At 53.1% G+C, this 20555-nt stretch overlaps 7 protein-coding genes across 7 annotated transcripts; 3 read left to right on the top strand and 4 right to left on the bottom strand.

Moving 5' to 3' along the window:
* Positions 1–699: 699 nt before the first annotated feature.
* INS49_010616 (uncharacterized protein) lies at positions 700–2208 on the bottom strand (the record flags this gene model as incomplete). The annotated part of the gene is made up of 1 exon (XM_043171341.1): positions 700–2208. One exon carries the CDS (start codon positions 2206–2208, stop codon positions 700–702), a length of 1509 nt encoding a protein of 502 aa, XP_043025906.1.
* Positions 2209–3290: 1082 nt separating this feature from the next.
* On the top strand, positions 3291–4756 carry INS49_010615 (uncharacterized protein; the record flags this gene model as incomplete). The annotated part of the gene is made up of 3 exons (XM_043171340.1): positions 3291–3331; positions 3398–3410; positions 3512–4756. 3 exons carry the CDS (start codon positions 3291–3293, stop codon positions 4754–4756), a joined length of 1299 nt encoding a protein of 432 aa, XP_043025905.1.
* A 498-nt stretch (positions 4757–5254) lies between these two features.
* Positions 5255–6368, top strand: INS49_010614 (uncharacterized protein; the record flags this gene model as incomplete). The annotated part of the gene is made up of 4 exons (XM_043171339.1): positions 5255–5434; positions 5493–5756; positions 5808–6048; positions 6112–6368. 4 exons carry the CDS (start codon positions 5255–5257, stop codon positions 6366–6368), a joined length of 942 nt encoding a protein of 313 aa, XP_043025904.1.
* A 3627-nt stretch (positions 6369–9995) lies between these two features.
* Positions 9996–11274, top strand: INS49_010613 (uncharacterized protein; the record flags this gene model as incomplete). Its single annotated transcript, XM_043171338.1, has 5 exons — positions 9996–10160; positions 10216–10252; positions 10319–10392; positions 10484–10725; positions 10935–11274. The coding sequence occupies 5 exons, from the start codon at positions 9996–9998 to the stop codon at positions 11272–11274; spliced, it is 858 nt and encodes a 285-aa protein (XP_043025903.1).
* A 1029-nt stretch (positions 11275–12303) lies between these two features.
* INS49_010612 (uncharacterized protein) lies at positions 12304–14433 on the bottom strand (the record flags this gene model as incomplete). The annotated part of the gene is made up of 3 exons (XM_043171337.1): positions 12304–12375; positions 12595–13413; positions 13498–14433. The coding sequence occupies 3 exons, from the start codon at positions 14431–14433 to the stop codon at positions 12304–12306; spliced, it is 1827 nt and encodes a 608-aa protein (XP_043025902.1).
* Positions 14434–16446: 2013 nt separating this feature from the next.
* INS49_010611 (uncharacterized protein) lies at positions 16447–17547 on the bottom strand (the record flags this gene model as incomplete). Its single annotated transcript, XM_043171336.1, has 1 exon — positions 16447–17547. The coding sequence occupies one exon, from the start codon at positions 17545–17547 to the stop codon at positions 16447–16449; it is 1101 nt and encodes a 366-aa protein (XP_043025901.1).
* A 1425-nt stretch (positions 17548–18972) lies between these two features.
* Positions 18973–20372, bottom strand: INS49_010610 (uncharacterized protein; the record flags this gene model as incomplete). The annotated part of the gene is made up of 2 exons (XM_043171335.1): positions 18973–20014; positions 20074–20372. The coding sequence occupies 2 exons, from the start codon at positions 20370–20372 to the stop codon at positions 18973–18975; spliced, it is 1341 nt and encodes a 446-aa protein (XP_043025900.1).
* Positions 20373–20555: the final 183 nt, after the last annotated feature.

The following is a 20555-nucleotide window of genomic DNA, read 5'->3' as shown; positions in this document are numbered from 1 at the left end:
AACACTTTTCATACAGCCTTCTGGGCTGACGGGCATGGACCTAGGGTTAACTAGGACGAAGATTATGTCGCAAGTTTTCCGGAACTCAGAGCCAGGTTTTACCGTCCCTAGCCTCCACATGGGACAGGTGAGGATGTGCGGGACTGGTCAATGAGGACGAGGGAAAGGAAATGAAAAGAGTCTTTCTAGGTGCGCACGAGTACATCGCTGCTGATGCCTGTACCGGTGATTTCGGGCCCAGGTATTTTTCTTTTCCTGTTAATTTTGGAATCTTGAACATTTCTATAGTTCAGAACATTTCAGACTCTTGGGGCCTTCTGGTGTGGCTACACTTATGAAGTCATTCCTGCTCACAGCGAGGAATATCTTTGCCACCAGGTGGAATCATTTCAGGATATTTGGGAAGGAAGAAGCTACATACAGAAGGGAGCAATGATCAAATGGATTTTGATGAATGACCCTGTGTCCCATTTCGCACTGGCATCCATTGAATGAACCTCTCTCGACCTGTGACGTGACTCATTGGCCAAATTGACAGCATACACGAAGGAAAACAGCGCCTGGTCTCCAGGAACAAGAAAAGCGTAGACCACTTGCTGCTGTCTTGTTTCCCTACCGGCATCTAAAATATTTGCCACGATCTTGATTTACCCCCGAGAACGTCCATTACCTCCTGAATAATGTCACTGAGGATAGAGTCTACACGAAGAGCGCTCTCAAGCTTTCAAATCCAGGCTCGCCCAGCCCCGAAGCAGGATCCCACCCCGGAGCAGCCTGGTAGCCATTGACAAACACTTCCCCCTGCTCACACCCCTCGATGGAACTTGTGTCATCCGCAACATCCCGGATCGAGGCACGACCCTGTTCAGAATAAAGCAGCTGGTTGATGAACCCCACAACAGACTTCCCCTGCCGAAGGCGAATATCATTAATCAACACAATCAAAGCCGCAAAGAACGGCGCCGAGGCCGACGTCCCCTTCTGCAAGCTCGTCTCCCCGTTGGTGATGACAGGGTACCGGTCCCCAAGCAGCGCGACGTCGGGGATCCCCCTCCCGGAGGCATTATAGAACCCCGCCGGGATCTTGCTGCTGTTGGCGAGCACGCCCTCCACGTAGGCAGCCGTGCTGTCGGCCTGCCACGCCGGCGCGGCGAAGTAGTTCGAGAAGCCCCCGCTCGAGTACGTCGCGGAGCCGCCCCACGCCGCGAGGGCGCCGACGGACGTGACCCATGGGCAGGAGGCGGGGAAGGTCGGGATGAAGCGCTCTTCGCCGCTGGGGCCGACGCAGGTCCCGAATGACGTCCCCGCCCCGCCGCCGTCGCCGCTCGAGGCGATGACTGTGATGCCCCGGGCAGCGAGGGCGCCGAAGCCGTTGCAGACCCGCTCTGCGTAGCTTGGGGGAACGGACTGCTCGTCGTCTGCGTAGGACATGGAGAGGACTTGTGGTGGGTCGTCGAGCTGGAGGAGGTGGTTGATGAGGTCTAGGTACGGCTCGTTCTCGGATTGAGAATCGGGGACGGTGACGTTTCCGGGCTGGGACCAGGTCGGTGGGCGACCGCCTGTAGCGAAATAGATGGTGTCCAAGGGGTTGATGAAGGTGGAAGAATACTCCGTGTCAAGCATCGCCTCAACCGAAGCTGAGGACGGAGTGTCATCGATGCTCCCACCGCTGACTGCTTCGACTGCGAAGTTGTAGCTCTGGTAGTCCGAGTCGTTGCGGAGGCCGTAGGATTTGAGGAATGACTTGAGGTCTTGGGTATCGGGATGGTCGCCAAGAAAGCCGGCAAGGGCGAGTTTGCTCCCGGATGTCTTATCCGGGGGAGAGTATGTGACATTGTATCGCTTCTGCAGGTATGAGGGGCAAGTGTTCGAGGAGCAGTCCACGATGTCTCGAGGGCCAACCCGCCGAGAGTTCAGGCCTCGCTGCTCCTTCTTGGCCGCAAGGCTGGACACCAGGAATTGTGTTGTTGGCCAGACAAAGTCGACGTCTCCGGCTATGCATTCGGGGATGCTGTAGGACAAGGTCCGCAGTACAGGTGCTGAGCCGTTGTGGCTATAAAACGCGTACTCCGCATCGAATAGAACTTCTGCGTCTGCTATTGACGTGTCGAATGTCACCCAGCCTCCAGCCTCTGAATATGTCGATCTGATGCCTTGTGAACGAAGCCAGCTCTGGACAGTTGTGGCGCTGGACTCGACGTCTGGCATAGCCTGGAGGAGGTGTTCCTTGCTCAAATGCACGCCATATTGCGCGGAATCCGGATCGCTGACCTCGTGAGCGATTCGGAGATAGCCATGATGAGGGTATCTCAAGGCGATTCTGAAAGGTATTTTGGTAGTATTCTCAGGCGTTGAGTGGTATTGCCAACCAGACGGCGGCCCCGAGATTCTTTCGAATGGAACAGAAATGCAGTTTCCGGTAATTGAAGCGTCGGCAGGTTGTAAGCTTGCGCTTAACGTTGCCACAAGACAAAGTGCTGTTCTGCTGACCATTGTGAAGGCGAGCAACTTCTTGCCTTGCCCAAAGTGTCGGGATGGATTCAGGAAAAGAAGTTTCGGTGCTCTTATCCGGCTTCTCCGGTAATAGTTCTGGTTCTGGTTCTCATTCCCGGCCAATCTGCTGCTTGAGTGCTCGAAACTCATGCGTGGTAGACGATGTCGACGTGATCCGACCGTAAGGCGTCGGGTGATGACTAGATACTTTGTTATGTAATGGATCCACGAAGTTCTTGTCGGATCATGAGTGATGTAGCCAAGCAGGATCGGGATTTCGCCTGTTTGTGGATCTGATGGTGTGCATATACGGCATAATGGCAGGTAATTTCCGTCGGGAGCTAGAATGGCAGGCGAATGTACCCCTGGAACGGGTTCTCTGGGCAATCCTAGCCGCGTTCTGGAGGGGATGTTAGGACATGTGAAGCAATACGAGGTCTCCATCCAGCACATGCCTCAAACAGCATAGCTCGGAGGAGAATCGCTGCCTCTTCTTGCACGCGATGGCACAACACTCTCGTGTCGGACCACATTTTCTAACCTTGCTGCTTCATGGGAAACTTAATCGGTTCTTGATTCTGAAAGAGGCCGACTCGTGGTGCGAATACTGACTGCCCTTGTCAACCGTTGAACTAACGATGAGAGAGGAGGGACGGACAAAGTCCGTGTGCGCACGTCGTTGCCACGGATGGTGAATAGAACCCGAGTGGTTCTAAAAATAAGCTTGGCAGAAAGCTTCGCATTGTTTCCCACCATCGGTCTCCACTCTCAACCGAACCCCCACGAACCATCCATGCATGATCGTTGGCCTATCGTGGTATCCGGCCGTGCAGCAGATGTGGGTGTAATCTTGTTAAAGCTTAAATCGCCGATGTGCCGAAGTCTTATACTGCTTGGCTCGCAGGAAGCTGGACTCGGTTGGTCAGGCATCCATCCATCGCGACCAAAACGTCCACTCTGCCCAAAGCTCAGCATCATCATTTACTTTCTCCAGGAGAAGGAGAGTGCCTGGACTTAGCACACATTGCCCGACGTCATGTTCCCACAACTCTTGTCGGCTGCAGCGGTGGTCGCTGTCTCGACAGCGGCGCCAAGTCCGCGGTCCTCGAATGGATACGCTGCGATACCACTCACTTGGAAGTATGGAGGCCTGCCCAAGATCACGGCAGACATCGTCTGGGGAACACCAGGGCAGAACTCTTCAGTGGAGACCGTTTTCGACACCGGCAGTGATGGTTTCTGGGTCGCAGGGCCCGACAACCTCGCCTTTTACGGCTCCCGATACAAGGGCAGCAGGGGCCCGTGCAACGAGACCCTCACACCGTTCTATGACTGGACGGTCTCAACGACACACACTCCGGCAGTAGACTCTATCGTCTCATATTCCTACGCCGGAAACGCGCACATTGTCGAGACCTTCTACACCATGAACGACACCATCGGTTTCGCCCAGACCACTTACCCCAAGCTGCCAAACCGAAGGGTCTCGGTGTCCAACGAGACCTTGCTCGCAACATGGGACGACACAACGTGCGCCGGATATAGCACCGACCACAGCATCCTCGGCATGGGTCCCGGCTCCGATCTCCGCAGGGACCTCTTGGACGACGGTCTGGTATCATCAAACACCCTGAGCACATGGTTCGACCAGGCACCAGATGACCTCAAGGGCACCTACAGTGGCACGGCACTCATCGGTGCCCTGCCGCCCAGCTCAAAGTACAGCGGCAGCCTCGTCACAGTCGGGTCGGACTGGACCGAAGGCAGCTACTACGCGACGACACCAGGGTTTAAGACAGCACCCCTAAACAACACCGGCGCCACGACCGTCATTCCCCTAGAGTTTACCCCTGCGACCTGCCTCTTAGACAGCGGTAGCCCTAACCTAGAGCTGCCCATCAGCACAGAGATCGCAAACATCACCGGACTCACCGTTGTCCCTTTCACATCCGTCTTAGCGTACGAAGGCTCCTGCGAGTCGATCCCGGCCTCGGCAACGCTTAACTTTGATTTCAAGAACGTCACTATCTCCCTGCCGTACAGGAACCTGGTGCGTGGCTACCTCGACGGTGTCGAGCCTGGGTATTGTGTTCTGAGTGCGTTCCTCGGCGAGTCGAGCTGCACTCTCGGGGCTCCGTTCTTTTCGGCTGCTGTCGTTGTCTTGGATGATGCGAAGAAAGAGATCTCTCTGGCTCAGGGTGGCATCTCGACGAGAGCATCCGATGGTGCGAGCAGCCTGAGCGACGTCCAGGCATTGGCCTAAGCGTCGGCATAAAGTTCTTCAGTCTCTTATCACCAGTCTTCAGTCCAATGTTTATCCCGGGGCTATTTGACTGCCCCTCCTTGTCTGCCCCTCATGTACATAGCGACATCCTCTAGCGCAGATAAAATCCAGTCACAGACTCACATGAGCCCTCCGGAGGTTGTGGCGTGCGAGTCACTTCCTACACCTGGCGACAAAATTATAAAAGCTCGCCTCCTTTCCCAAGCTCCCACTCTCTTCCACTTTCCAACACAAAAGCTGCGCCTCGTCTACGCATCGCCTGGGTACGTTTTGGTCCACCTTCTAGCCATACACCATCGACATCATCGACAGGGACGGGCGCTATCAACATTATCGGCATCAGTGACACGATCGACAACGGAAAGCCTCAAAAGTCTCCTTTGAGGACGCTGCCGGGGCTTTCAAAACTCCAGTTCGGCATCTACTTCGACATCGCTTGTAACGCGACTTACCACAGAACAGCCTCGCATTACCGCCATGTCCGTATACAGCAGACAAGGTACCATGCCGGCGAACGATCAGTTCAGCATGCTGTCGAACGGTCAGGCTTCCACGCTCCAAAACGATCGGCCTGACGAGTCCCGCCGGAGAATCTGTGGCGGGCTTGTCCAACATCCATACGACTGGCGTTTTAGAACGGGCGCGACTATCAGCCAGGTGAATTGCTGCGGCACTGCCACCGATGCTACGGACGATTATGACTGATGAACCTCAGGCCGTCGCAATTTTCATATGTGCTATGCTCATGGCATCGCTCGTGTTCCACTGGGGCGTCGACAAAGACGCGCTCTTCAACTCTCCAATGATGACCGTGGGCTGGACGGCAACTGTACTTCTGCTCTGGAACTTCGTCATCTCCATAATGCAGGAACGGTACGACTTCTTCACCCGGTCCAAGGATTCACACATGTACAGGTCGAGGCAACGCCTGTTTGTTTGGGAGCTGGCCCACGCTCTGTTTTCCACCGGCATTCTCGCAGTAAGCTTCTCCATTAGCCTCAAAACTTCCATCAGTACCTAACAGATAAAGGGCTGGTCAGTTTTGCTGCGCAAGGCCCAGTGCTTAGACAACAGAAGACCTGGATGCACTATCGGTATCGCAGCTAGTGCGATGCTGGGTGGCTTCGCTTCCGCCCAGTGGGGCTTCGTGCTGTTCATAGGTTGCAAGGTCTATAAGTTGAATCACGAGGAGCACGAGATGCTTGATGTCGTGCAACACCGTCATGGAGGGCAGCCTGTCCAGCGCACAGTCTCGAACATGCACGATAGAGGTCAGCTACCTCTGCCCTAAGGCTCAAATGCGAAGGCTGACCACGCGCGGCCTCCGTCCTCAGGCCACAAGCAGCCGAAGAACAAGATGCCAGCTGATGCGTATTCGCGAGCCGCAGCCATTGACATGCAGCGCCAGCGGCGCGGAGGCGCTCCTCCAGACCTTGTTCCCCCGGGTTCATACGGTCCCCAAAATCCGGATGTGGCTCCACAATTCGCTCCCCTTGTACCTCAACCTTCAGTTAACGGGTCACAGTACCCAACATCAAATAATGGCACGCATGCTCCGGGAAACGTGCAACAAAAGCCGCCCCGTCGATAAGGGCCTTGGAGCCGGTGGTCCCATAAATATGAATGATTCTGGAATGTGCATGAATCCTGGTGTAGGGACGTGGGGGATAGTCAATTTTTGTCGGTGGAATCATAGATGGCACCATTCAGGCGTTGCCTTGGGTTTAATATGGAATTTTGGGTGGGGAGGCCATAGTCTAGCATTGATTGAGTTGCAATCAAATTTTGGGCCCATGATCCTCATGCATCTGCTTTCCTCTTTCCCACCACGTTACCATGTCAAATATGCCCAAATCAAACCTTGGGGGGGGCATATGCTACCTCATTTATGTCAAAGATTCTTGAAATTCTGCTCATTTGTAAATTTGTGGTCATTTTCATCATGCCCACGTCTTGCTTGGTGAGATTGGTCTGTGGTTCTGTGAGCAGCCTGCACCATCTTCCAAAGTTCCTCGAGCTCGTTTTCATGTGAACAGAGCGTGGCCGAAAGGTGCCATTCAGGAATGCCAGGGACACAGGTCGAAATATCCTTGTATGCCCCCACCAGCCCTCTGAAGAGGCATTGTCAGTGACAAACTCAATCATGCCAGTCACTGTGCGCGCCTCCGTCAAAGAGAGGGACTGTTTCTACAAATGGGCACGACAGTCAAATTGTCCCACAACAATGTCTTTTTCACTTTTCAAACTTCCAACGGAAAATAAAATCAAGAAGTCGATCCAACTTCTATCTTTTTCCTAGGCAAACATTTATCCGTTAACTTCAAAAAGCTCATGCCACAGTCATGATGTTCACAGACACTACTAGTAATGAATTCTTCATTTTTCCACATGTACATACATCATCATCAAACGAACATTTATCTATCCATAAACACCAACGTCATTCATGAAACTTTCCACACTCATCATTGGGATGTATGGACCAGCTTGACTACCATGCACCTGGAATTTTCGTTGTATCCAGATTCGCATTCCGCCATATCTTATTGGAAGGAAATAATTACATCGAATGTTAATGTCAGAGCGACGAGCAATCAATTTGCAGTAATTTAGTGTAAGTATATGGTATGTAGACGAATAGGACGATTCTAGTTCAACTAGACTGACTGGTGTCTGGGTCATTATTCTTTTGTAATGGTCCTAAACTCTTTAATCACTTCCTAAGTACCCTATACTTCTTTGCCACATATTCCTAAGTTGCTCTTATCAAGGCGGTAATGGCTAATCTCCGCGATACGGGTTTCATCATAGCTTTACTGCTCTGAAGAAATCCAAACCGGGATGTGGACAGTCTTATAGAGAGACACTCTATACAAGTGCTGGGGACTTCGGGAGATCCCCAGGCATCGCGTGGGTGTTGTGTCAACCTCCAACAGTCAATGTTTCACTGGTTCTGGTTGCACAAGGGACATACCTTACAACTCCTCCTCGGCCTCGTCCCACCCCATCCCGGCATATACACTGTCAGACGTAGTTCAGAACATTCAACTTCTCCATTGCTAAGTAATTTCTGTCTTTCGTAGACTCTTTTTCCTTGTCATGAGAAATTTGAATCACACAGTGGTCAAAATAGCCAGTCTAAGTCTTGCGGCGAACATCGTCCAGGTTTGGAGTGTGCATTGAAGTTTGTCGACATGCCCTGGAAAATGCAAGGCTTTGGCACAAACGCACTCGAGGGATTCCGGTGTCTCCAGTAGCCATTGAAATATCTTAATCATTAACTCAAAGGCTCAAGGGTCAAAGCTTGAGGTGTACGTGTGAGTTCCGCAAGAATGCTTGACGCGACAGATTCTTCACCATTACGACGGCCTATAAGCTTTAGTTCGAGAAGCCACCGCCTTTCAATCACATGCCACTCAAGAGCTCAGTGTGGGTGTGGGAATTCAAAGGGCCTAAGGTGTATCCTCATTCAATGTATGCCAGATGGATTCGTTCTACACAAATCAAACGTCTCAAGTGACAAGGGGCTTCGGCAACACGGTGACAGTACCAAGCCATGAAGCAGGGCAGCGATGAAAGATGCGATCTCATGTAGTAAAATTTCCACATCCGATGACCGGGTGCCACTATCAACATTTCGAGGCGTAGGATACAAGCCTATGAGTGGTCGATGCAGCACTTATTCCAATGCAACGCATTGCATGACCGAGAGCACAACATTAGAGATGCTCACAGAGGCCTTCCAGTACATGGAGAGGCAACAAGCAATTTACATACGACAACTTCCAAGGCTGGTTACGGTTCTCCGGACAGGTCTATTGGATTACATGAGAGCCTGTCATCAGAGAAATGCCCCTACGAAACCCATTATTTCAACTCTCCAGAACAAATCACGATCACTAATCGCACTGAGAAACGCAATTCTCAGTGATATATTATATATTACTGCCGTTTCTGGCTGGGTTTTTATCGAATTGCATCCTTGATTGAAGAACAAACGAAGACCACTCCCAGCCGCTTCGAAAATGGAAAAAGGAAAAGGATAAACCTGAAGGGCACCAGTTGGCCCGCAGTTATGGTCGATTGTTCCAGTGTTCCGGCTAATGCTTATTGACATCGTTCATCGCAGTCAAATCCATTTGCAGTATCCTCACTGACACCAAATACTCACATTTCTCCATCAGGCCTTGGGTGTCTTTTTCCTTTGGCGCAACCAACTCACCAACCGCGGTGAGTCACGGCCTGGACCACATCACCTTGGGAGAACTTCTCATCGCCCCGTCTTCGTGGGACATCGCTAGTACTCATACTGTTCCCTCGACTCAGCAGTGTGAGTGACTGGATGAAAGAGCTGAAGTGACCAAGAGACATTGACACTTCATGCACAGGGTTCTGACACGGGAGAATTACCAATTCAATGGTCTTTTTGTCCTTTTAATTGAACTTTGCTCGTCCCATCGCCGGAGAATATTTTAAGAAGTCGATTTTAAAGTTCGAGTTCCATTGTTGCAACGGGTATAAGTGTACTCTTAAGAGGCGCATTACACCCCAAGGCGGTGAGCACTTCGGTGTGGCACCAACACAGCCCAGGTGAACCGGGAAGGCACACACCCGTTCATTTGGGGACATCCGCCAAGTGCGACGCTGACAGAACCTAAGCATGATCAACGCAGGAGTTGCACAAATGAGCGGTGCGGGCGACGTGTTCAGCTCTTGGGTGGCCTCAGAGTGCTCTCCGGCTTACTGGGCCCTCGCCAAGAGACGCACGTAAGACGAAGCCCCACGGCCTCCGGTTGGTTCCCAACTGCCGGGCTTGTGTTAGGCCCGGGCTGGTAGGCACACGATGCGCAGAAACCTCTCGCTTGTCAGCTCACTCCGCCGGTCGTGAATGGACCGTGTTCGATAGGGCTGAGCCCGTACCCCGCCCACAGGGTTACGTTTGCAGCTCCGGGGCTGGAGCGGCCGAAGTCTTTTTGTCGGGATGTACACGATGTACACCCCCCCCCCGGCCCACATGCTCGTCGCAGTGGCATGACTCTTCTTTTCTAGCTGCCTGGGTTCGGGACTATACGCAGGCACGTAAGACTTTAGTTAGTCCTGATATTTGTCTATGACCTTCGGCCAACGCACCTGCCCCGTTTCGCTTTCCTTGCATCGTGCTGATTGTCTTTCGTTTTCTCACGCTCGTTGAGATGACACGACCGTTTTCTGTCCCAAAATGGCGTGGGAACCACACATCAACTCCTCATTCCAGGTGGGGATCGTCGTTCTATGCGCTGTTCTCGCTCCGATAGCGCCTGTGCTGGTTGGTCTGCGACTATGGTCAAAATCCATACTCCGCTCCCGCCTGAAATGGGGCGATTACTTGATCATTTTATCCTGCGTATGTATAGGTCATTGGTCGTACATTTTGCAGCATAAAAACTGACTGATGGCAGATAACTCTGTTGGGAGTCTGGCTCCCAATAATTCTTTGTATGTGGGAAGACTTTCAGGTCCTATCGCAGTCACCGCAGAGTACTAACATCTAGCGTTTGTCAGTATTTGCAGGCGGAGGCGGCGCCAATTGGGAGTTGAAAGACAGAGGTATAGGGTTCTGGATAATGAGAGTCGAGGTAAGTCCACACATAGCCCGGGCGTTTCAACAAGCAGGACCGAATGGGCTTGCGACGGGAGAACAATAAGGCCTGACCCAGCTTAACGCAGTGCCTCGTCATTGCCTCGACATTCTACCTTCTGTCAAGCTATCTGTGCAGAGTTTCAATCCTCTGCATATACTATGAACTTCTACGGCAGATTCCCTGGATGAGCCACATCATCATGGCTGTAGGGGCCTGGGTGATCATATGCGGCGTGGTCTCCATGGGTGTTCAGCTCGGCGTCGGCATCCAAGACGTACTCTTTGTTATGGCCGATCAAGGCCCAGATGCGGTGGAAGAGGGGCCGAAGTGGGTAGTGTATGGTGTCCTGCCCGATGTTCTAAGCTGTGTTTGCGATATTGTCGTCTTTGCCCTCCCCTTGAAGTCGTTGTGGGGACTGCAAATGCGAAATCGTAAACGCAAGATACGACTGTTATTTACTTTTACAGTTGGCTTTATGTTGGTCACACCCCGCTCATTACTTGAACTGCTACGCAAATACTGACGGTTATGTGTAGTGCCTGCGTGCTGTCCCTGCTGCGAATTCTGGCCTGGAAGCTGCCGGGTTTCATTGGGCAGGCTCCCACAGACACCTACATTCGGAGAGACGCTTTCGAAGTATTGTACCCCATCGAGATCACATTTGGTATTCTTGGCGCTTGCCTCCCGATGCTTCGGCCTATATGCCATCGCAAAGAGTACCCGAGCAGATCCAGTGGCAACAACAGCTACGCGATGGGACCCGTACGGAATGCGGGCTCCAGGACGGCACTTACACAAGACTCGGTGTATGGGATCACCAATAGTATACACAGCAAGAGGCCTTCAGTTGGCCAGGATGAGGAAGCAGCGTGGTGAACAGCTGGCTACGCTTAGATACGAGGCATACATCCCAGTGCGATACACCATAACTATTACAGTTCACAAAGAGCATCGGACATTTGATTGACTGGTATCAATCCAAAATTCGGAATTCGATTATGCTTTACGAGAACAAGCCATGAATTACTCAACGTGAAAAGAGATGTGGGCAACCAGTTGATGATCTTTACGCACTAACCCAACGGAAGGAATTGCATGATGGTAGATTGGATGGTTCACATAGTGGTTGAAGGCGCGACAGCCACAAATAACAGCAGCACGCCCCCAGGGGCTTCGATTGCATACCCATATGGCAAAGCGTGCAGAAAGTCGGATTCTCGAAAAGCGTAACACGATTATGAATGGCAAAACGGATTGAGTCTACATCTGGATCTCGTGCGTCAAGTTCGATCGAGATGGGTGTAATGCCATACACGGCGGATCAGACAGAACTTGTGCGATCTTAGACCGTGCTGGTGGCGGCTGAAGTTCTGCTTCTTTGCCACAAGAGGCTTTCCCGCTGAAGATGGGATGGAACCATGCTGGGGGGTTATTCTTGTGTCCAGATTGAATGCACGAAACAAATCCAGGATTGGAAGTGACGATTACCTTGGCACATACGGCTGTAGGCCCGGTGGTTGTTGCCAGGATGTTTGGGCGAACAAGCGTATCATGAGGACAAGGCCCCGGTATCTCCTTGAAGCCCAGACAAGACACGGTAACTTTGATGACTCCCATTGTAAGAGTTTGATCATGATGGATCTCAACACAATGTGTGCAGATAATATCTCAAAGCTACGTATATTCATATGATCTCGAATTTCCGTATGCCAACCCCTTTCCTGCCGTCTAACCCTCTCCCACACTTGGATAAAACATCAGGATCAATCTGCTCGTGCAAGCTCACCGGCGAGTCGTTATTGTCAGATAGTGACCTTTCAAACTCGGCAAGCCTTTGTTCACTGAAAAGGTATGACAGCCGCGGGTCAACAAAGGATCTTTGCCCCGTTTTGCTGGATATAAAGGTCATTTTGGATGTTCGAGGGTCGAGGACGATTCGAATTCCAGGGGGCACGGGACCCAGAAATGCAGTTCCATCTACATGAGCAAGATGGAGGTGAGTTAGAACAAACGACTCACAAGAAAAGACTTTAACGCAACATTTAAAATTAGCAAGGAGGGTACTGGCTTACACAGAGCGCAATGGGCAAAACACGTTCCGACCAAGCGGAACTGCTTGCCTGTTGGCGAGGTCGGTCGCAGGAGCACATGATTTCCACTCCCCAAAAGAACACAAACCAAATCACCACGGCGTACCAGTCGTGGGGCCAAGACGAGTGATCCCCGTGAGTCTTTGCATATGCGCCGCCCAGCAGCTCGATTTCCAGCATTCTTGAGGAACCTGACACTCCTCCTGGATGCCCAATTGGCTTTATCGAAAGTACATCCAGATGGTGTTTTGGTTCCTGCAGCGAGCATGACCCGGAGTGTCTCTATACCCTCTTTCATCGTGGGAGCCCATTGCGGTGGAGGAGACAAGGCCTCGGCGACCTCCCCGGTCAACAAGGTGCGCACCCATTCGCACAGAGGAACGCCCCACAGCCGGTCGTGCTCCCCCAGCGGGTCGTGCTCCCACAGCCCTTCCTGGAAAAGCATCTGGGCGACGCGAATCTCGTCACTGATGTCGATATCATCAGGGTAACATGTTCCAATATGCTGGATCGTCGAGACGCTGACTCCGGCCAGAGTCAGAATGTCGCTGCTGTCGTCCAAAATACTGTCCTTGCTTGCGGTCCAGCCCCCAAGCTGTGCCGAGGCGAATGGTACTCCCTGTTTTGGCCCGCGAGATGCAGGCTGGCAAGCCCAGTTTGGTACCCAGCTTGGCAATGACCTGTCGCCCTCCGCACTCGCCTCGCACTCCTCCAGGATCGATAAATCACCCAGAACGCCGATCGCCCGTCTCACCAGTTCCCTATACACCTTCGCGACGGGCTTTGCGTAGTCTGGGCGGATACACAGATGTCGCCGCTCGAGAGGCCCCAGCAAATTCATCACGGCGTAGATCCTGTCGCGAGGGTCCTTACATGCGAGCCCGCCAAAGTCGTAGCGCAGACGCGACAGATATGCCGTGTTATCCTGCACCGTTACAAATGTACACAGCCGCGAGATCACAGCATGGCTATGCTGAGGCGTGGACAAGCGTAGCCCCTTCCAGCTTACCACAGCGATGGCCTTGCGAAATAAGGACCACGGCACAGCGTCATGAGGCCCACACAGCACGATCGTTCGCAAGGGATTTCCGAGGAGGATTTCTTGCACCACCCAAAGGCGGCAAAACCACGCACGCTCGAACAAGGCAGTCAGGCACGGGATCATGTCGTGGTCATGGGTCTCAAAAAGCGGCGCCTGGATGTCCCCCAGGGCCGGATGGGCGGCGCCTGGGGCGGGCGAGAGCTCTGACCCGCGGAACGACACGTTGACCTGCAGGCCGACGGAGCACATAAAGCGCATGGCGCGGTGTGAGGTCTCGTCCGCGGGACCCAGCCACGCAACAACCCGGCTGGCGGACTGGTAGATACTCCCCATCATCGCGACCTGAGGGCCCTTCTCTGCAGCATTGGCCTGGTCGATGCAGATGGCGTCAATCCATAGGACGCGTGATAAATTGGATGCAACAGCGCTCTCGGGGTCCTCGGCAGCGAGATGATAATTCCGCAATGCGCGCAAGGCGTCGTCTAAATTGCGCGTTATGGACAGGTAGTAGCTGTCGGAGCCAGGTTTGTGGCTTCGGCTCCGGACTCGCACACGGGCGGGATCCGCCTCGGAGCCCCAGGCGTAGCTCAGAGCCTCGTACTCAGGCGGCGGCTGGTCCTCTCCGCGGATGGCGCGGACGTCATGCCAGACCGTCAGGGTTGGGTCGTCGTAATCGGAGTCGCTGAAAGGGGCATTGAAGGGAACGGTGTCAAGGCGGATCACGAGATCGTCCTGCGGCTGGGTGGCGGGCTCTAGAGTGGCGAGCCTGATGTATGTCGTGTGAGGCACCTCGATCTCTCTTGTCCCTAGCCCCCCGGGCTCGAACGCAGTTAGATACCTGCATGTCGGTTCCGGCAGTGGTTCATACTTATAGGGCCTGTCCAGACCCTTTGTTGGATGCATTTGATTGGCAAGCATGGACGACGGCGGCGTTGAAATTGACGCAAACTTGACTCTGGTATGTTCAACTCATCGATGCCGTTTTTACATGTAGTCGGTAGTCCAATGACCGTAATTGGATGATGGCAGTGCCGTGGCTGCAAACCAAAGTGGTACAGCCCACCTGCATGGAGACCAAATAGGAATAGATTGGAACCTTTGCTCTAAGCGAGCCACCTAGAACTAGGATATCATTAGAGCATATGTACCCTGCCTCTTACTTTGGTGCTCCCCAAGTTAGTCTACGCTATTGAGCATCAACTCATAGACGATGATTATATCTCGGAGCTAGCAGAATACGTTGCGACCTTTCCTGATATATATGCGCCCGACTAAGACACTGAATGGATAGGCGGCTATGGCTCTTATCATTGCAATGCAAGTGCTACATTGCCTGTTGCTCCCCACAATTCATGATGAGGGACAGGAGGCGACGACTCACCATCACAAGGACACCTTCCAGATATGAGCAACTATGCATGGTGCTATAATCAATGACTGGTGGGGTTTTGTTGTATCTTGACGAGGCATTTATGATGACGAGGCATTTACAAAGACTTTCGCGATGACGAAGCTTTCACGATGAAGAAGCATTCGCGATGACGAGTAATGGGTTCAGAGCAGTACAGCATGACTACATATATGTGATTCTTGCCATACCTCAAGGGAGCCATCGTGTCAAGGTTGAGTACAATATTAGCTGGTGCTCTATGCTGGACAAGCTCAAGGAGGCTGGTCTGATGACTGACCCGCTTCTGGCCTCACCGACAGCAAACAAGCTGCCCGAGATGAGTTGACTACACGCTTGTGATGGAGATTCTAGCATGAGCTATGCACCATTCAAGAACATGGAGACGCTGGCTGCCTTCATGCTTAGACCCAAGCTCTCCTGGTCTGGACAGCCGGCAATCGTCTTGTGAGCGGTGTTTGAGTGGATAGAGAGCAAGTATTCCAAAGGCGGCTTTCTGAATATTCATGGAATGGCGTGCAGGCTCGTTCGGGCCAAAATCTGTTTTCCAGACATGCCGGGGCTTATCGATCGAGTAAGAGCGCTTCGAAGACACGGTGGCCATCAGGATTTTGGAAGAAATCGAAGGCGGGAGCATCTACAGGCAGGACGGTTATGTGTTGGAGCTTCACCAATGGCTCGAGGGCGATCCGAAAAGCCTAAAGGGGAGGCATCGGACGACAGGCAGCGTACCAGTGCACCCAACATTGCTTAGCGTGGCTTGCCGACACTGACGTTCGTCTTCCATCTTCATCCAGGTACCAAGATAGCCCGAAGCGTGAAGGCGCCTTAATGCTGGGAGGCGCCAGTGTGGCTGTCCACCTCAATAATCGATAGGCCGAGCTGTCTCTTGTTTGAGAGTTTGAAGTGTGGACAGCCCTTAACAGGCTGGAGCTCGAGCTCGAGGAAGCATTCGGTGTGGCAGGAAAGACCGGGTCTGGCAAAAATGCGATTGTTTGCAGTGTATTCGAAGGGGGCGTAATGGCGAAGTTCTGAGTGCAGAATGGGCAGAGGGCACCCCTTTTAAAGACGTATGGACCCCCTTACTTACGTGACTCCCCATTCACTGACCCCCCAGTGACTGCCATAATCGCCATGGTCACTCATGTGACGATATTCAGTCCTCCTAGGTAGCCACCTCTTATTGAGTTTGTGAAAGACTTTTCTATTATGAATGGTCGTCTGCAGTTCGTCAGTTGGGTTGAACACTACGGAGCCGTGAACATATTTGAGCGGTTCCGGAGTGGCGCCTTTACCAACACACACAGTCACGTCAGGGACAACGTTAGGGACCATCGCCACATCAGCAAGACATAATCTAGAATGCTCTAGAGGTAGGTGCTATAATAATAATTACTATTTACATGAAGTATAAAGATGGGGCTTTTCCCAGTTAAACTAAATTTTAGCTCTCTAAATCCGTTACTCTTAGCTGGTGGCGCCTTGCTTGGCTTGTTTAGCTGCCGCCCTTAGTAATCCAGGCGACCGAGATGGGCACCCGTAAACTCAGCAAAGAAGATGGCGTCCGGCTGCTGGTTGTTGAGATCGCACGGGGCGCTGAGGCTGGTAGGGGTGACATACTCCACGAGCTGCTGCGTCTTGGGGTCGTACTGCGCAACGCGGTTTCCGAGGAAGACCAGGTTGCCCTCCACAAAGTAGACCTTGCCATCGTGGCCGACACGGATGGGGCCGGGGAGAGCCAGTGCGCCGGAGGAACCAATGCTGACAAGACCCTCATCGACCACGGTGGAGTTGCCCGCGGCGCGGATGTCGGCGATGAACATCTCGGTCACCTCGCCCGTGGTCACGTTGATGGTGCCAAAGTTGCCACCGCCGGTGCCGGTCCACCAGATGAGACCCTCGGGGTCGATCGCGACACCCTGAACCAGGGACAGCGGTGTTGGGATCTCGTACTCCTTGATCTCTTTGGTGGTGACATCGATGGTGCCGACCCTGTTGCCCAGGATCTCCGAGAAGACCATGGTGTTGCCCGGGCCAGCCTGCATGATGAGAGGGGCCGACAGCGGGTTTGGCAGCGGGTAAAGGTCGTACTCGTGGGTGTCAATGTCGAACCGGCCAATGGCGTTGAGGCCGACGGACGTGAACCACGCTCCGCGGTCGCGGCCGCCGGCGACGTCGATGTTGACGCGGATGCCGGCGGGAAGATTGTCGAGGAGTGAGATGTTGGTCCAGGGGAATGGATACTCGGTCATGCTGCCATCCTTGGGATCCAGCTTCACCATGCTGTTGCCGACCACTTCGGAGAACCACAGGTTGCCGTCCGGCAGGAACTCCATGCCGCTGGGGAGCCCCACGGGGTTGTTGAGCGGGAACCTTGTTTGCTCGCCGCTCGTCAGGTTCACCCGCAGGATCGTGTTTGACGCAATGAGTTCAACCCAGGCAACGTCGAGCTGGTCAGGGTGGAACTCGGTCTCACAGGCCGTGTCGAGAAGCGAGATAGAGGCATATTCAGTGAGTCCTGGGGTCCGTCTAGGCCGACCATGTCCCTGTTTTCCACTGACGAGAGTCAGGGAACCGAGTAGAAGGCTGGCAGCAGCTGGGGTCTTCATTGTTTTCCGGATTTTAGGAGCAAAACGAGTGACTATTAAGAGGGATAATAAGGCGACAAGGAGTGACAATGCAAGATGTTGCGAATTGATGCCGTTACAGCAGGGTATAGCTGGAAGCATATAGTATATAAACACGCAAGATTCCTGCCAAGAGGGTATTCACTTGCCACTGCTTCGGGCAGTGCGAACTGTAGCCTGACAAATACAGTGTAATAGTTGTGCTGATAATTGCGATGTGCATACCAACCCCTTTACCGGTGGCTACAAATTAGTTGACCTGACGCGTGGCTGGATTTCTTGTGGTTGCAAGCGGACACGGCTTCTCCTCAACAGCAAGCTCTAAAGTGCGGCCACCAGCGCTAGCAAGGACAAATAGCCGATTGCTTCTCATACTAGTTAGCCGTTTCGCTAAAATAAATAATATAGTAGCTGTTGTTAGTGCAATCTGGAGATCAAAAAAATGTCCGGCGGTAAAATCTGGCCATGAAGTCTGTTGATGATTCAGTATTCCCGGCTGGTAATTGGTCGGGAGCGAGCTGGGTCGGGCCGGCCGCTCTGTATATCGGCAGGTGCTGCTGAACGTTACGCTAAACCTAATCAGGCTAGGGGTTCAGCAGGGTATGAGTCGCGGACCAATTTCGGTTCCGTGCAAGCTGGGCACCCCCAGGCTGTCAGACAAGGTTTCTGACGTCGCGTGTAGCGGGCCGTCCCCAGCTAAACTCAGCTTGGCTAGCAGTAGAGATCCTGTCGTCGACTTCATTCTATCTCATTGCTCGCGACCTGTATCATTACTCGTGACCTGTGTATCCTCGTAGCCGAATCGATCAAGAGGCGGTTTCCTCAACACCGCGGCGAGGCTCCGTGGAAACCCGCGGCACTGGGTCGCACGACGTTGATCAGCAAAACCCTGATCAGCAGCCTGTGGCTGGACCCGCGGGCGATTCAGCTCAGCGGAGCGGCCCTATTACCCACAATGGCACCATAGCGAAAAGTCCCACCAGTGGTCCATGCACTCTGCTTGCGAGTTCATCAGGAGGCAAGATGGGAATCTACGGGGTGACGGGCATTTCAATGGTCTCGACTCAGCACGCGAACGTACTACGGTAGACGAGATTGACTGTTTGGTGATGATTCCCAGAAGTGAGAAGCTGTCAACGTCGTTGGTGCTGCTCTTGGTTTCTCTCCAGCGAGGGTCCACTTCAAAATACAAGTTCTCGATTGGTGATACCACAGCATACTGCGACAGGCGCGAAGGATCAATCGTGAAATGAAATTCAATTTCACGCTTATTAAAGGGAACCCGTCTATGGACTCAACAAAAGTTTGATACCAATTAAACTTCAACCATCTCGACAACGCCAAGCATGCCAGTGATCCTCCGCCAAATCCTAAGCCTCCCTAATTACATCCTCCGTAACTCACAACTCACAGACCCTCCTCACCAGCTTTCACCTCCTCATCTGGGTTAGGCAAGAAATTCAACCACGGCCCCTCATTTATGTACCGAGCAAAACCACTCGCCTTGGTGAAGTCACTAAGCCAAGGGGAGACACGACGGGCCACCCTGAGCCACCACGTCTCCATAGCCTCGTAGCGCGTGATGTAGCCAGACGCATTCACGATCATACCGGCATGCGGCCGCTGTTTCCTCTCGTACTCGTCGAACGCGGCCGCCAGCTCAGTGCCCGTCGGTTTCCGCGCGCCGTCCTCCCCGCACCTGCGCAGGAGGGGCACGAGCTCGTTCATCAAGTGCACGACGCCCTCCACTGCGAGGTTGCCCCCCAGCCCCGGGTTGACCGTCGCCTTGTGCACGGCGTCTCCCATCAGGACGACCCTGCCGCCGGAGTTCCATTTCGTCTGAAGCACCCCCTCTTCGAGTGGCACCATGTTTGCTTTGACTCGGCTGTCCCATAGGTCCTTGCAGGTGTATCCAGGGCCGAGGGCGTGGTCTCCATATTTGGCGATTGTGGCTAGTGTCTGCTCTTCGGTGAAGCGGGGTGTGTTGGGGGTCTTGGTCACCTGGTCACTTTTGACGAATAGAAACCAAAAGACAAGACCGGTGACACCGGCGGCAGCAACGCCAGATGCGCCTTGGTAGTAGACGTTGTGCACCATGCGCTCCGGAAGGAACAGCTCTCCCTTTGTGTTGAGATTCCTCGAGGTGGCAAAGATGGCGTGGTAGGTGCTTACATAGCATTCCCGCATCTTTTGCGCGGCAGCGGCATCCGTGGCGTCGATCTTGTCTGCTAAGAGATTTCGGATGTGGCTGTGGACGCCGTCGGCGCCTATCAGGATGTCCCCCTTGAGCACCTCACCGCTCTCCGTCGTCACTTCTACGCCTTCTGAGGACTCGACGAACGAGGCCACTCCAGTGTTGGCGCGAATGCGAGACTTGTCCTCGATGGTATTATAGAGGCAACTCAACCAGAACTTGCGTTCCATAAATGCAGTGTGCCGGTTGTGACACCTGTGATTGGTCTGCTTCAGCCACGTAACCCTAATCGTAACTGAGTTTGAGTTACTTACAGTTTGGATATCTCCCGAAGTATCGCAGAGTCCTCAAACAAGGTACCGTTCTCATCATAGTGTTGCCTGTCCTCGAGTGGGAGCACGCCTGCCCTGATCTCAGGCCACACCCCCAGCTGTTCCATCACCCGCTGGGTGTGAGGGTGAATGGAGATGGATGCCCCCATATGTGGGGCGATCTCACGCTTCTCCAACAGGACATAATCGACTCCAGCCTTCTCCAAAGCCAGTGCTGTCGTCAGGCCTACCAGGCTACCACCAGCAATGATAACCTGAAACGTCTGTGCTGATTGTGCCATGGTGTCGGTAAATGGTTTATGAGAGACATTCATGGTGTTTTCTTGAGCTATAGTTTAACACACTTATATGTACTGCTGCAGACTTTTAGCCCTAGTGAGGTACGTACTTACTAGTAGGCGGTACACGCCGCCTGACCAACAGGCGTTAGGACGGAAGAAGGTTCTGTATCTGCTCTAGCTGCT

The sequence above is a fragment of the Diaporthe citri genome, assembly GCF_014595645.1.
Source record: "Diaporthe citri strain NFHF-8-4 chromosome Unknown scaffold_4, whole genome shotgun sequence".
NCBI lineage: Eukaryota > Fungi > Ascomycota > Sordariomycetes > Diaporthales > Diaporthaceae > Diaporthe > Diaporthe citri.
The sequence above is the reverse complement of the archived record's forward strand: the minus strand, read 5'-3'. Positions and strand labels throughout refer to the sequence as shown.